The 16,941-nt window shown below is 42.0% G+C and overlaps 1 protein-coding gene across 1 annotated transcript; it reads left to right on the forward strand.

The window, feature by feature from the left end:
• Positions 1-14,013: 14,013 nt before the first annotated feature.
• Positions 14,014-15,922, forward strand: LOC149197286 (senescence/dehydration-associated protein At4g35985, chloroplastic-like). Its single transcript, XM_089408637.1, has 4 exons — positions 14,014-14,912; positions 15,307-15,476; positions 15,565-15,649; positions 15,763-15,922. The coding sequence occupies exons 1-4, from the start codon at positions 14,014-14,016 to the stop codon at positions 15,920-15,922; spliced, it is 1,314 nt and encodes a 437-aa protein (XP_089264763.1).
• Positions 15,923-16,941: the final 1,019 nt, after the last annotated feature.

The raw sequence follows: 16,941 nt of genomic DNA on the forward strand, positions 1-16,941 counted from the left end.
GTCCATGCACTAAACAAGTTCCGACATTATATCACTGGCTATCAAACATTTGTACATATTGATCATGCTGCAATTAGATATTTAATGAATAAACCAAATGTGAATGCTCGTATTATTAGATGGTTACTTTTGTTGCAGCAGTTTGATTTGACTATCGTTGACAAACCAGGTAAAGAAAATGTTGTTGCTGACTTTTTGTCTAGATTAGATTTATCTGCAGATGAGGATGGAACAGTGGATGACCAGATGCCCGATGAACATATGTTTTCTATCTCAGTACTCTCTCCATGGTTTGCTGATATAGCAAACTACCTTGTTTCAGCACAGTTCCCTCCGCACCTATCCTCAAGAGAGAAGAGCAGAATCGTCAGAAAAAGTGCCTCATTCACTTGGATTGGGGGCAACCTGTTCAAGCTTGGCCCTGATTAGATCTTAAGGCGTTGTGTAAGGGAGGAGGAAGTCTTTGATATCCTCCTCACCTGTCATGATGGGCCTTGTGGAGGAAACTTTGCAGCAAAGAGGACTGCCTTCAAAATCCTGCAGGCAGGCTACTATTGGCCCACACTTCATCAGGATGTCAGGAGGTATATCAGCCAATGTGACTGATGCCAAAGGATGGGGAAACCGACTCAAACGGATGAGATGCCTCTCCAACCTCAAGTGACTCTTGAGCCATTTGAGAAGTGGGGTATGGATTTTGTGGGTCCAATCAACCCTCCTTTGAGGCAAAGGTCTTACATCATTGTGTGGACAGACTACCCGACAAAGTGGGTAGAAACTAAGGCAATCAAAGCAGCAACAGAAGAAAAGGTGGCTGAGTTCTTAAGAGAAAACATCTTCTACAAATTTGGCTACCCAAGAGAGCTAGTCACCGATTAAGGAAGCCAGTTCATATCCAACTTAATTGAAGACCTACTAGCTCATCATAAAATCAAGCATAGGACTTCCACCCCCTATCATCCTTAGGCAAATGGGCAAGTGGAAGTCACCAATAGAGCATTGGAAGGGATCTTGACTAAGGTGGTGAGCAGCAACAAGAAAGATTGGGCAGATCGCCTGGTTGAGGCCACATGGGCTTACAACACCACTTGGAATACCACAACCGGCTTCACACCTTATGAGCTGGTCTATGGGAAGAGAGCTTTGTTGTCAATTGAATTTGAATACAACACTTTGAGGATGGCAGCTTAGCTAGACCTAGATCTCAGCCATGCCCAACAAGAACGGTTATTGCAGCTGAATGGATTGGACGAGCATCGAATGCAGACCCTCCTTCACTCAGAAGTGGTTCAACTTCAGAGAAAGGTGTGGCATGACCAACACCTCAATGACAAGCAATTTCAGCCAAGAGATTGGGCGCTATTGTATGATTCTAGGCATAAAGATTTCAAGGGGAAGCTGAGAACCAGATGGTTGGGACCATATGCAGTGGAAAAATGTCATGACAATGGATCTGTTCTTATTCGGACCATTGATGAGGAGGCCATCCCCATGCTTGTCAATGGGCATTGACTGAAGATCTACAGGAAACCTCTCTCAAGACAAGAGTTCATCAAAACTATGGAGAAATCATTGTTGATCATAGAGAAGGGTTCTGCCTCTGTTTTTGGCATACCCTGAAAGATCTTTAAAAAAAAATAAAAATAAAAAATAAAAAAAAATAAAGATCCTTGGTTGAAAACCTTTCTGAGGCTCTCGAGGTAGATGGTAGGGGTGAAAACCTCATTGAGGCGCCCCTGCTGTCTTTCAAAAAAAAAAAAAAAGAGATTTGAAAAAGACCCTTAAGTGAAAACCTCTCTGAGGCGCTTAAGGCAGATGGCAAGGGTGAAAACCTCATTGAGGCACCCCTACTGTCTTTCAAAAAAAAAAAAAAGACAAAAAAAAAAAATAAACAAAAAAAACAGGGACAGCAAGTTCACAATGTGGCAATGCATGCAGGTTGCAGGTATTCTATGAAGGAGAGGAGGTCTCTCAACTCAAAGTCAAGGGTCCTTATCATGCTACCAGGAGACCTCACCAGCACCTCCTCCGAAAACACTCATCTTCTCCAAGGTATGGGCATGATTTCATCACAGCTCAGACTTCTACAGGATACTACAGACTTTCTACAGGAAGTTCTGTATTTCTACAAGAAACTTCCTGTAGAAGTTTTGGACAGCCCAGAACTAATTGTGTGGGGAGACCTAATGACCAAGGTTCGACATGGAGGCATGCAAGCTACTATTTTCTCCATCACACACTGTTGTCACCTCCTTCTACCACCCCAGTTGACATGCAATAAAAGTACCTGCACAATCAAAATAGATCATTGAATTATCAAGAGGAAGCGATTCTTAAATGAAAAAAGATGCCGAGATGCCCTGAAATACCCATCACAGCTATCCAAGGGCCCTGCGAGCGTGATTGTGATGCCACTGTCTTCACCGTTCAGCATGCACCCGAGGAGGAAAAACTGCTACAGGACATCCTACAGGAATCCCGTAGCAGTTAAGCCAACTAGAGTGTACACCATTCAATCGCCTGCAACATGCAATAATAAAGCGGGCACATGTAGTCGAGTCACAAGCTTCATCACCAGCAGCCTGCGAAGAGGAACCTCCGAGCCTAGGCAAATAGCAGCAGCAAGCAAATCTAGTCATCGTCGTCCTGAAGCCTGGAAAATTATGTCGCGGCCGCACAAGTAAGTGCCTCGCCCTTTCTTTCGTCGAATTACATGAATACTACTTTGAAATGTTTGCAAGTATGAAATGAATGGGTTGAGCGGTCGTATGGCCATTCGACTGGCCACGTAAAAGGTGGTCGTGGCAAGAAGAACGGGTAGTGGACACGTGAGAACCATCCAGTAGGGGAGAAGCGCGTTTTAACAGAAATGATGGCGGCAGATCTGAGGAGAATGATGCGGCAGTCAGGGAACTTGCAGTAGAATGATTAAGTGACGTCGTCCAATGGTCCGGCAGGTACAGCTCACCCCCACGCCACGGATTCCGCTAGATTCAAATCTATCGGCTAGATCACCACCCCACACATTTATCATCAGTCGTTTCGAAGTCGAGTGAGCATCCGAATTCCTCTGAAGCTCGACACTCCAAGTCTTCGGCCGTTCGAACGTCTGATAGCAGCACAGAGGGCGCAGAACCACTGCAGTGTTCTCCACAACCCGTGCGCTGCTTCTACAGGAAGGCTCCGCTATAGGAAGCTCACTACCACGAGGAAAATTGGGCTCTTCACGTCAAAGGTGGCGAATTAAAAAGGTAAGCCTGAACCTTGCCTCCCATGCAATTGGTTTCGAGGGTGGCGGAGTCGACGTTCTACAGTCTGCTCATAAAAGAATTACAAGTGTTGTCTGCCGTTTGCATGAATTGTCGTCGAAGTGTATGTAAGGTTTCCTACAGGATATGATTTGTAATTAAGCCCTGTTAAGGCTCATCTGGAGTTAGTCTTTGTAAATTGTATGCGTGGTAGAGGCGTAATTCTACGCTCTGTCCCAAAAGGCTAGTTTTTTCGCATCCGCCACCTCCAGCTAACGTAGCAGTTTTTCACCATGCCGGGTGGGTTTCTCAGAAAGGAACCAACTGACTCAAAGAAACTAAGAGAGAACCCTGAGGTGGTAGAGCTATTCACTCACGCGTAATGGATGTCGTTCTGCGACAAATTGCAAGGGTATGATGATGAGGTGGCAGAGGAGTTCTTGCGGGCTCTAAAGCCAAAATCAAAGACACTAGCCACCGTCAATTTCAGGGGTTTGAGTCTCAGACTCACCCCACAGTTCATCAGCCGAGTTACTGAGCTCCCAATGGGGGTACCATGGGACAAAGAAGAGAGGAAATTAGGCCAAAAGGCTAAGAAGGAATTCTTTCCACCAGAGGAGCAGTTCTCAGAAGATAAGAACGAGGTTCGCAGAACTAGCTTACTGCCACTTTGGAGTGAAGTCAGCCTCCAAATTATGAAATACATCACCTGCGAAGGTCGGTTTAGCATTGTGTATGGGTACCATTTTCGGCTACTCACAGAATTAAGGCATCAGATGGACCTACCTGCAGAGAACAAATTAAGTATTCCCTACTTTCTACTGCAGTCTATGATTGAATGTGCCACCAAGTTGAGAGAAGGCACACCAGACCAGGTAGCTCATCACGGGCTCATTAAGCTCCTCGTGGAGGATGCACTCCACACATACAAAGTCCCTATCTCATGGGAAGCCTTCCGAAATTTGACTAAGGATGGCGATATAAAAATGTTGACTGAAGAGCTTGGTTCCTCCAGCAGCGAGGAGAAGGAGTCAGTACCCACGGCCAAATCACCGAAGACAGAGCAAAAGGAGAAAAAAGAGAAAAAGGGTGCCAAAGAGAAGGAGGACACACCCATATTAACGCCCAGAGAGAAAAGATTACAAAGCCGGGTGGACAAGACTGAGCAGGTCCACGTCAGCAAAGGCACCTCGACAGCAGCCTCAACCAAGTCAAAAAGAAAAACACCCTCAGCAAAGCAAACTAAAGCGGTGCCACCTGTTTCTACAAGAAAACCAAAACTGGCTTCTACAGGAAGCCAGAAATCAGCTGAAAAAGGACCTTCTACAAGAAGCCCTGAGAAAGGAAAACCCAAGGAAAATAAAACCGACATTCTTGCAAGGGAGGCAGCAGCCGTGCTGGCCGCCCTCAGTACACCTCCTAAGCCAAAGGAAAAGAGAAAGAGGGAGGCCCCTCTATATTTTAAAGCTCGGAGAAGTGTGAGAATAAAAACGGCCAAGCCACAGCCTCCATCCAGCAGCCCAATCACTATAGAGGATGCCCCTACTTCGCCCAGGGAGAGGTCCCCCTCAAAGATATCAGTCACCTATGAGAGGGGGAGCCCGAAAACAACTACTTGGAAAGAAAGGTTAGACCAATTGGCTTCAAAAGCCCGACTACAGGATGTTGAGGCTGCTCTACAGGAAACCTTAGCCTGGCTTAAGGAATCAAAGAGGATGGAAGGAGAAGCACCCTCATCACCACCGAGGGAGGACGAAGTAGAGCCACCAAGAGAGGAAGAGAAAGAGAATATTCTGGAGCCTAGCCCTAAGCCAAGTCTGAGCTCATATTATAACTTCTTAGAAGCTGGCAAAATTATACCACAGAAATTCATTGTGCCACTGTTCTTTGCATTGGAGGAAGAGAGAGTACGAACACACACGTGGATGAAAATAGCCAAATCAAAAGGTGTGGCGGACATAGGCCCCTTAGAGGAGCAACTCAAGGAGGAAAGAAGGGAATTAGCTATGGCTAAACACGTGGAAAATTGCCAGCGGGTGTTCCTACAGGAAGAAAACGAAAAACTTAGACTGCAGCTACAGGAGCTGAGGAGAGGAACAAGCACATCCTCATCACAGCAGAACAGCAAGGCAGAAAGGAACTGCAAATCGGTCTTGGGGAGCCAACCACACATCTATAGGAAACAGAACTGCAAGCACAAATTGAGGTGCAAGCTCTTAAACAACAGCTGCAGTAGAAAGAGGCACAAGTGGCCTGCATGGCCAGTTGGGCCATGGATGCTATACAATGCAGACAGCCGGCCAAATCCTATGGCCTGTACCTGAGAGACCAATGGCTACAATTTCAAATCAATACCTTGGCGCAAAGGGGTATCTCTCAGCTCCAAGACCCACAGCAGTTCACTGAATTATGCAATACCAGTTCATCAGAGGATAAGGCCAAACTATCGGAGTTCTACCTCCATAATTTGGCCCTTCCTAATGTGACTTCATGGGATCCCAACACGGTCTTAGGGGATATGCAGTTAATGGAATTTGCCTCATGGTTGAACCATGAAGACAAAAGAGCAGCAGAAGCCAAAGCGGTCATGAACCGAGAGCTGAATGAGCCATTACTAATAAGAGCAGAACGAGGGGATCCAACTGCATTAATATCAGCACACCAACACTTATCCACCGACCCTCAAGCTTCATTGAAATATATGGATCAGCAGGCCCAGGCCATAGCGCATTTCGAGGATATGGAGAGACTGTTAGGGGACAACTGTGTTCAAGCTTGCACCCGCCGATGGAATACATTGGCCCAAAGTCTAAAAATCAGAGAATATCATACTCCAACTCGAATGAGGGAAGCTCTAGTACGGGTGCCCCTTTATAAGAAATCCATGCAAAACCTCCAGGCCAGCTGGATTGGCCTCAAGCTAAGCCCACCTCTGCTGTTAGGATTGATGGAAGGCAGCACAGAGAAAGATGAGCATGGACAGTGGGAAGAGGTGGAAAGAAAGGCTGGGTTCCATGTCAGTAAGGAGGACACTACTGCAGAAGCTTGGGATGTGAGGGTGGCAGTAAAAGCAATGAAGGATGAGGAGCTGGATTAGTTGCTCAAGGATGAGCAATCATTTTAGTTGGGGGGTGATGATGAGCCCCAAATTTGGTAACATTTTGGGCTCATTTGGCCTAACTACCCTTGCTCAACCCTTCATTTTTCATAACTTATGCATCATTTTTTAGTATATTTATGTCATTTGTACAAATGAGGGTAGTCACTATTCCTAGGTGGCTAACACATGTTTATTTCAGGTTTTTTGACATTTAATGGAGCAAAACCACACAGATGAGGGCTAGGAGACAGCCAAGATGGGATCGAGATTTTGTAGGAAGGTTGTCCACAGCATTGAATGGCCTTCCTCGTGATCTTCACCCCCAACTCCGAGCTCCAACAGCCACCACCACCGAGCTAGAAGGCAGCCAAACGGATTTTGAGGAAGCAGTAGATTACTCTTCGTTTGGTCAGCCAAACCCCACTAATTTAGGAGACCAACTTGGCCCTCGTAATGTACAAATGATGAGGTTGTAGCCTTCGATGGGGACTTTTGAAACCTTGCTGCATATTCTGAACTACGAGCTGATAGCTCTGTTTTGCTCTCTGTAAGCCATTTTTGGCATGTTATTTGACTTATGACTATTATCTTTTAATGAAAAGTAGGCAAATTTGAGTTCAGTTCTGAGTTCTTAGAGGAGCCATAGCTCTCGGGGTTGCGCCCAACCTGAGAGCAATAGGCCTCCTTCCTTTGTATTGTTACCTTTCTTTCAGCATTGTATTTCTTTTCCTTTACATGCATTTGGAAACACAGTTTGCTGAGTTGAATTTCTTGGTGTGGTTAAGTAGGTTAGTTTTATGAACAAAGTTGCTTTTAGTAGTTTAGATTAGAGTAAGGAGATTGGAGTTAATCAGAGTTCCAAAAAGAGTTGACTGCACACTCACTTCCACCTCTGTTTAGGGACTGGAATTGCAAACCGTGCCACCCACCAAAAACACGGTTTTACATGTTCATGCAAGCTTTGATGCAATGTTCTCAGTTGTAGCAGCGTCCATGCGTTCAGATCTTGTGGAATGAATCTTTGCTTCAGTACCATGCAAGAGTTTCCTTACAAAATCACGTTGTTGTTCTGTGGTTTCATAAAAACAGTTAGAATAGGTTGATGAAATTTCGGTTATGTGCAAGGCATGGATGATTTGTTTCATTTACACTGTGCAGTCCTACTCCCTCACTCCCTTATCCTTCTAAGCCGTGCCAAGGCCATCCACTCATCTCTTAGTTAGACCACTTGCCTCCTAACTCTTCTATCACCCACCTGACTCTACCTTTTCGGCCTTCCATTTCCTCTAACCTCCTCTAGACCAACCAGCTTTGCACACCCCCTCTTCATCTCATCTCTCTGTCCATAAGCCATCACAAGCTCCCCTCGTACCTCCCTATCCATCCATATAACCTCTTCCACTCATCCATCACCCAAAAATGCTATTGCAGAACATCCTGTAGGAATTATTGAACTTCCTGTAGAAATTCTAAACATCTTGTAGAACCCCTGCAGACTTCCTGTAGAAGCTTGTAAACACGGTTGCCAGGCATCTAAACTTTGTGAACTTCTCTGAAAGGATGTTAGGGATTCCTTAGACCCTCTCTGAGCCTTCCTGACCTTTTCCAAGAATTTCCCTCCTTGATCTATCCCTGCACAGTCAAGACCCAGTTAGAAGCACACACATAATAATTCCAACAACTTGAAAAAAAATACAAAAATATGCTTTTCTTAGCTCAAAGTAGTCTAGACACATGCATCTCACCTTCCTAGAAGTAATGGCACCTCTTTCAGTAGTTTGCATTCCCACCTTTGCATCAGTAGGACTAGCTGGTAGAATTAGGGTTTGCTAGGGTTTTCATTTCTTGTTGGCTTTCAGTTCCTTCCTACAGTAGGTTAATTTCCTTTGAGATAGCTTTCGTTCATCGGTTAAAAAGCTTCTTCTGAGAACTCATAGAAGTTGGCTTGAGCCCTAGCGGACTTGTGCGAGTTGACCAAGTGATAGCTGCGACAAGAGCTAGTACTTGTGCATACAGCACCGTCGCTTCCAAGTTTGTTACGAACTACCGGGTTGATAAAATTAGAGAAGGAAGCTCCAGGAGTTGTAGCATTATTGCTACAATACTGGAGCCCACTAGTGGTGCATTCGGACATGTGCTTGGATGGCTTCTTTGAGGCCACTTATAAAACATTCCAAGTAGAATTCATCTCCTAGACCGTCTGTGTGGAAGGCCAATGTCTCAAAGGCTGCAATGTATTCTTCTGTTATGCATGTCTATCGAAGCTTAGTAAGATGACCCAAAAAATTAGATTCTTTGTCAAAGCAGATACAAAGAAATTTTGAGAACACCTACCAAGTTATGTTCTCAGCATAGAATTTTTTATGCCATTGCCACCTTTGCCATCTCTCTTGGTCCAAGTAAAGGGCTCCCACACGTAGTTTAGTTTGATCATCTCGGATATCATTCAGAATGAAATATTGTTCCATTTATGCTACCCATACTATCATATTAGATCCATCAAATTTATACATATCCAGCTTGGGTGGCCGAGGGTGGGAATGTTGTTGATTTCCATCAAAGTGAATATGATGGCTAGATTCTCCTTCCAGGTCTTCATCACTACCATGTGCCTCTGAGTGCAACCCCAACATGCTCGGTTTGAATTGGTCCATGAATTTCTGCATCTGGTCCATTAGGCCCAGGAATTTATCTAACTTTTGTTCAAGGCGCTCGATCTTCTCGTTGGCCATGACTTGAGCATTGGTTTCTAACATACACAGATCTTGGTTGCTTGTCGTCAATTTGAAAAAATTTGGGGCCGCCCGAAAATCGAAGCTAACAAGTGAATGGTACCACTGTGATCAACTCGTCATCTGATTCTTATGGGCTAAGTCTCATTTTTTTTTAATGGAGTTTCACTCCCCACTTATCAATACTTTAGTGGCCAAATTATCGAAAAATTGATCCTGCCCAATGTCTTGTGATAATCGCCCTAGGCTATAGGAGCCACAAGCCTCACTGTGTAAATGGTCTGATCTTCCTGTGAAACCCCCAACTTTTGAATGTGAGTTGTACTACAGCGGCGACCAAACCCCAACTACTAGATCTGAATGGTACTATGGCAGTAGACCCTCAAATGGTGGATCTGATTGTTGCGGCCACAACAGAACTCCAACTGCTAGATCTGATCTGCTAAATAAGTTAATGGGCAATCTTCAGAGAGTCGAGGGAACTATGGTCTCAATGGAGTGTCAGGTGCTACAAATTGCAATATACATAAGGGTCCAACAATAGTACTCAGCCCAATCTTTCAGGTAACTAACTAAGGAGGATCAACTGTACTTTCAGTTTTACTTCCTGACTACCCTATCGTACACACGAGTAATCTCCCCGAGTGTTGTTCTTGGTGTACTATAGCAACAAGACAGTTGACAGTTTATCTAAGGCGAGGTTTCAGGTGAGCCTAAGGGGCTTCCGATATACCTAGAGGGTACATGGAGGACAGTCTATGCGCGCTTCTGTCTAATGTGCTACTACTCGAAGGGGTACCCACAGGGGTTACAAGGGAGTCCAGCAAGCATGACCACCTCTTGTATTTCCTGCGTGCGTGCCTCCCCAAATCCACAGGTTTATGCACTCGACTACAGATCTTTGGTTTAAAGACATCGGAACACGTCTCTAGCCTAAAAACATTTATGCCAAAAATGGAGGTACCACCAGCCCTAGAAAGTGTTTTGATACCACTTGTTATGCTGTCAACCTACGAAAAATTCCATAATACCAAATATACGAAGAAATGCAACCCAGAACACAGAACAAAATGAGAAAAACAGTAAGTATTTTATTTTTCAGAGATGAAAGCAATGTTCAATTGCCTCTTCGAGGGGGAAACCCCCAACAAAGCAAAGCTCAATTACAAAGTAAGACACGATATTCCTCAATGGGGAGTCTCTATCCTTTATATAGGATTCATACATACAATACCATAGGTCATTGCCATAGTTCTCTTAATACCATCTATCTAATACCATGGCCCATTTGCAACTAACTGTGGTCCCTTTCTTAAATGCGGGTCAAGCACTTACAATTATTAATACGGGCTTTATTAACTCTTTAACTAACTATAACTATGACTTGGCCCTATTACATAAATAAAGGGGTTAGGGTTGGACACTAACAAATTTTCCCTAAAAGATAGGAAAATCCCTTATTTCCTTCTGCAAATTCCAAGAGAGAAATAACATTGCTTTACCCTCTAACCTTTACACAAAAACTAGTATTCAATAATGACTACGATTGTGCCTTCCTTCAATTGCATGACCTATTAGGGCTAAATTTAGCAGTTGTTATTGTTAACTGAGAGTAAGTTGAGTTAACACAAAGTCAAACTACTCAACTAAACTCATATTTATCTCTATTCTAGAACTAGAGATCAATTAACTAATAGACACTAGATTTAACTCTACCAGATAACCAATTTTAGTCAACAATTAGTCTACAACTCATTGCATGCCATCTAACTCTAATTAACTCACTATAACTTAGTGATAGGCCACATCGCAGAGGTTAGCTAAAATTTAACTCAAGCAACTATGGAATTGAACTGGAATTGGCATTTTTGACTAAGACACAAGTCAAAGAAGTCATCCCTTGCTACATTTTCAACAAGAAATAAAAATATATGATGAAGTATTGAAGGCTGATACCTAGAATTTAGAAAAATAAAACAAATTGTTTGATAATGTTAAAGACCCTTTTACATAGTCCTCACAAAATGCCTTGTAATTTTAGGGATATAATGACCTTAAAAAAGAATAGAAGAAGATAAAATTATAATTATAATTTAAAAAAATTAGATATGTACAAGAAGAATCTATTCTTTACAATTTTACTATTTTGTGTAATGGAATTACATTATTTATGGTACTCAAAGTTAGCACTAACCTCCCCGAGATGCGGGTGCTCAGAAGGAATAATGCGGTGGCGGCTGAACGGAATGGCATGTGGCTAAACCACATGGCCCTCCGTAATCTGGCACACTAGTCTAAACATGATATTAATAACAGCCATAAATGGCAATTAAGGGGACGTTGTCTCCAACCTTCTTGCAACCACCCACCTCAGCTCCACGCAAAAATGAATACCCGCAATACTCTTACCACTGCACATGTCCATCATCTTCTGCCTCTGCAATGCCGCTGCCCTCAAGCTGCTGCTGCACCCAACTCTCTCACTTCCACCAGTAGGCACTACTATCTCCCCAACTCTCTCACTTCCACCAGTAGGCACTGCTATCTCCTCTGTTATATTGAATTAGGCCCAGGAATTCACTTCCCCCACAGCCTGGCCTGCCATTACATCTTCCACTTGCCCTTGCAGCCAGTCCCTCCTCAGAGCCGCCCATTAATTTCACTAAGCCTCTGCATTACCCTGAGCCAAATTCGAGAAGAAATTCACAAATTTCTGGAGCCAACATGATGAAAACTTATCATCGTATGCGCAGTGGATGGGGCGGAAGCAGAGGAAGCCTGGCTTGTCCCCCACCTTCCCCAGTCTCAGAGTCCACCTCCTCTCTGGCCCAACAAATTATAGGGTGCTACCCAAACACCCGCAGTGGCAGAGGCAGAGGTTGCTGTCAACCTCACAGCCACCATTTGACGCCCCCTGCGTTGCCTCCCAGCGGAAGTCCCTCCAATCCTGCTTCGCCCCCAGTGGTGTTCCCTCAAATCCTCATACGCATCTCCACTCTACCCAATTCACCTTCCGTTCTTCCATGAACAGGCCCCTAATCACTACCACTATCTCCATTAGCTTTCATGAGATGGAGTACGAAATCGAGGGACAGACCGTTGCAGGTGGTGGCCAAACTAGCACAATTAAGGAGCAAGCCACTGATGGAGGTGGCCACAACAAAGCACCTTTGGACATGGCTCAGACAAGCACCCACGAATTAAGGATGTGGCAAATTGAGAAGGAAATGGGACAAGTAGGGAAGGAGATGGAAGCAGACCAGAAGGCAGAAGAAGAGGTGGAACCTTACAACTGTTTCATTGAGGAAGAACATCCAGCGCAGCAACCTGATGACATAGAGGCTCTCCACCAGGGAGATGTCAACATGGAGGAGTACAGGTGCTTCATTGTGGAGGAACACCCATCACCTTTGTCTCGCTCCTAGTTAGCCATTCCACTTGCCATGTGTTCGCCACTTGGTCCACCACACAGCCTACCACGTGTCCTTTCTAGCTTAGTTAATGGGGGTTCAGGAAGAACTGATAGTTTTAGGATCCTTGGATGGTTTTTTGTTTAATTTTGAAAAACTCATAAACAATTATGCGTAATTGTTGGTTTCCCCTGCATGGGTAGCAAGTTATTTTGCACTCTATTTTTGATTTGGACTAGTTTCCCATTTTGGGTAGTCCGGACTCTATTTCTACTATCTTTTGCCAACTATAAGGCATGGCTATGCACAGGCTACGGCCTCAGTGTACAATATTTTTTCATTAATAGAATTAGCCTAACTTAGAAAAAAAAGTTAGCACTAACCTAAGCATATGCATTAAATTTTGCATGAAAACAACATACAACCATTGGGAAAACCCAAAAATTCTCATACTCATACACAATTTCATTTTGTAGATAAAAATCATGTATTCAAAAGGCTAATTATGTTTTCCTACATTTCATATTTTTACACCATATTCAAATTCATTCCTGAAGTATCTCAAATCATATCTCTAAATTAGATTGTTATTTTTTCACATTTTCATTACTAGTAACAAGGCATGAGATATGATGATCTTGCACCAACCCACAAACTAAATATGTGTTTGTTTACCCAAGTTATTTCCTTATGTGTTTTGCATATACTTTAATAAGAAAAAAAAATCAAGTAATTCTCTAATATTAAAATCACCATTTAATATTCAAAAAATTAAATAGCTAATTCAACAAAAAAATGTACCATTATTATCACAATAACAGTAATAAATTAATAATAATATAATTCTCTAATATTAAAATTAGAGATTTAATGCCTACTAGCCCTAGAATAAACGATGATGGTGTGCATTGTTAAGTCATTCCTTAATGTTTGTGGATTGGTGTAGGAGAGGGTGAATAAGATGTATAATTTATATAATTTTGCAACCTCATTGATCGTGATTTCTCAAACTACAAATTAAACATAATATAATGTCTAAAAAAACTTAAACAACTAATAAAAAAATTAACCATTTAAAATTCAAAAAATTAAATAACTAAATTCAACAAAAATATAAAATATAAAATATAAAATATAATAATAATAATAAAATTTAATATGCTTCTCGTTTATTTATTTACTTCTTTAAGAATTCATAACCATTGAAAATAATCATAATCTTCCTATAACTTCAACCAACCTTTGGGAATTAGGGAATTAAGATGAACCATATATTGGTTGTCGTGTTCTCTACCCCTAGGCCGCCGGTAGGCCGACTCCTTTGTGAATATTTGGAAAAACCTTTAACAAAAATTATTATAAAGGTACAAGCATCGAAGAAATCTGAATTACGAAAAGCAAATTAGTGCTTCGTTAGTGCTTCGCATCCTCCGATATTTTGAAACCCTAAAAAGGACTCCAACTTGGCAGCTGCCACGCATTTTCATTAAGGAAGCCGAAGGAAGGGTAGGCATTCTTGCCAAATGGCCAATAAACCTGGTATGCCGAAACCCTTATTGATCCAGGAGGCTGAAGATAATAAGCCAGATTCACAAATTGAACCAGACTCGGAAAATTCTGAGGAAGGTGTAAATATCGACAATGATGATCTATTCTATTCTGTTTGGACAGAGATGCCCCTTGAATCGAGATATATTGAAAAATATTCAGAAGATACTGAGAAATGCGAGACTGCAATTATTGCAAATTGTGCCGATGATGAGAATGGAATGCATTCTGATTGGGTAGACCTGAAAATTGTTGCAGGCGGAGAAACTCTGCTAACAATTTCTCTAGCAGTTGTTTACCTGGTGGATGGAGAGTGGAGTGTTGAAGTGGGCACAGGCGAATTTTCTATAGTTCGCCATATTGTTCAGGGACGCAGAGATTTAGCTCTGGTCGCTAAAGTTGGAGATAATCTACGCTGGCCTATTTCCAAGGCTGTGCGTGCGTTTAAACTCGATAAGGTGCGCTATCTATTTTTGATTGTGAGTCCGCCAGAAGAGGAGATCTTCGAAGAGGTCGGGGATATTGTTATTGTATCAGATGTTGCTCCCGCTGAGGAATTGAATTACGTGGTCTCGTTCAAGGGGAAACATGAATCCTCTTCACTGGCTCTGTTGGAAAAATTACTTCAGAAACATGCCCAATTCACTGATTCATCTGTTGTGCACAAGGAATCTTCACGACGCAAAAGCTACAGTAGTAGGTTAGCTAAAGCAATAGCTGCTGGCACAGGACAGCTCGTGAATGGTCTGTATTTTTGTAGTGGGGCTTATTCTTCTCAGGTCGAAAAAGGTGGTAAACTCCTTAAGAATTGCATGGAGGAAAATGTGACGAAGGGTTCAGAGATAAATCCTCGATTGGTGAAAAGCATTGCAAGGTAAAATTAATTTAATGGGGGTGTTTTGTTGATTTTATTTTATGATTTCGCTGGTTTTCTTAGTTAGCTTCATTCCTTTATTATTAGGATTTGAACATTGGTTTATTAATGATTTGAACATTAAATCTTATGGTTTATACCATGTTTTATAATATCGTCATGGCCAATTAATTTATCTTTAGTGGATTCTCTACTCACTTAAATTCTGATTAAAGAATTCAATCTAATTTGATTATGGATTTTCGAATGTTTTAAAAATATGATAGATTCAGATTAAATACTTTGGAATATTTCAAAACCCTTATTGAAAAGAGTAAAAAATTCCAAGATGTTCAGAGTTTTTATCAGTGTTAATGGAGTTTGTCTGATTTTGTCTGTGTTTATGCATGGCTAGGGTTAAAAGGCTATCAAAGGCGACAGAGAATATTAGTGAGAGTGCGCTGAAGAGTATCCATGATTTAACAACTGGTGTAGTTAGAATATCTGCAAACAACTCCAAGGCTGGACAAAAATTCTTCAAGACGTTACCCGGGGAGATGTTTCTTGTTTCATGGGAGTCTTTCAGTACGTGAATACCTATTTCATTTTACGTGCAAAACATGTTTTCATCATCAAGTATTGTTATGATTTGGTTTGCGTTTGTAAATTGCAGACCAAATTATGGAGGCTGTGGAAGAGGCTGGGAAGGATGCTTTGATATCAACTTCTACGGTGGCAACAGACATTGTCAAACACAGGTGCGTGCAGACATCTGAAGAAATGATGGACATTGTTGAAACATTGTAATTTGAAGTAGATTTAAAATTAGTTATGACTAGGGTTTTCATTATTTGGTGTGCTTTGAATGCAGGTTTGGAGACGAAGTAGGTGAGGTTGCTCGTGACACTTTTGCTGTTGCTGGACATACTATGGCAACTGCAAGGAATATAGCCAAACTTCGGAATGTCATCAATCCTGCTTCATTTGGCGTGAAATGTCTCAGAAAAACCATAAAGAAAAGCTTGAAATGAACACTTTTTATTTGAGATCCATCTCAACGCTTTGGGTTGAGATTGATCGAGGAAGGCCTTACTTAAAATTCACATGGTTTGCTAAACTTCTGGGAGTCTTTCTGAGTGAAATCTATCTAAGATGAGAGGGATGATTTCTGATATGTTGTATATTTCTCATTTTTGTATTAAATGCATGATTTGATTTTATTTCTCTCAGTGATTGCAAACTTGAAGTTTTACATTAATTAATAGATATGTATTTCATTTTAAAGTAAACATGACTCTATGAGTCTATAGAAACCAGTATTTATACATTTAAGGTAAGCATCCCTCTCCCGAAGCTAATACAACCTCACTGAAGTGCCCATAAAAGGTAACTAACACCTTAGAAGTAACTATCCCTAGGAAAAAGTTAAATAGAAGTAACTGTCGCTAGGCATGCCATGATATAGTAGCTGATGATATAGTCTTAGATAGGCCTCCTTCCTTTGTATTGTTACCTTTCTTTCAGCATTGTATTTCTTTTCCTTTACATGCATTTGGAAACACAGTTTGCTGAGTTGAATTTCTTGGTGTGGTTAAGTAGGTTAGTTTTATGAACAAAGTTGCTTTCAGTAGTTTAGATTAGAGTAAGGAGATTGCAGTTAATCAGAGTTCCAAAAAGGGTTGACTGCACACTCACTTCCACCTCTGTTTAGGGACTGGAATTGCAGACCGTGCCACCCACCAAAAACACTGTTTTACATGTTCATGCAAGCTTTGATGCAATGTTCTCGGTTGTAGCAGCGTCCATGCGTTCAGATCTTATGGAATGAATCTTTGCTTTAGTACCATGCAAGATTTTCCTTACAAAATCACATTGTTGTTCTGTGGTTTCATAAAAACAGTTAGAATAGGTTGATGAAATTTCGGTTATGTGCAAGACATGGATCATTTGTTTCATTTACACTGTGCAGTCCTACTCCCTCACTCCTTTATCCTTCTAAGCCGTGCCAAGGCCATCCACTCATCTCTCAGTTAGACCACTTGCCTCCTAA

This window comes from Pinus tabuliformis, chromosome 2_2 (genome assembly GCF_031772625.1).
Source record: "Pinus tabuliformis cultivar Carrire ecotype Pingquan chromosome 2_2, CPIR1, whole genome shotgun sequence".
Classification (NCBI taxonomy): Eukaryota; Viridiplantae; Streptophyta; class Pinopsida; order Pinales; family Pinaceae; genus Pinus; species Pinus tabuliformis.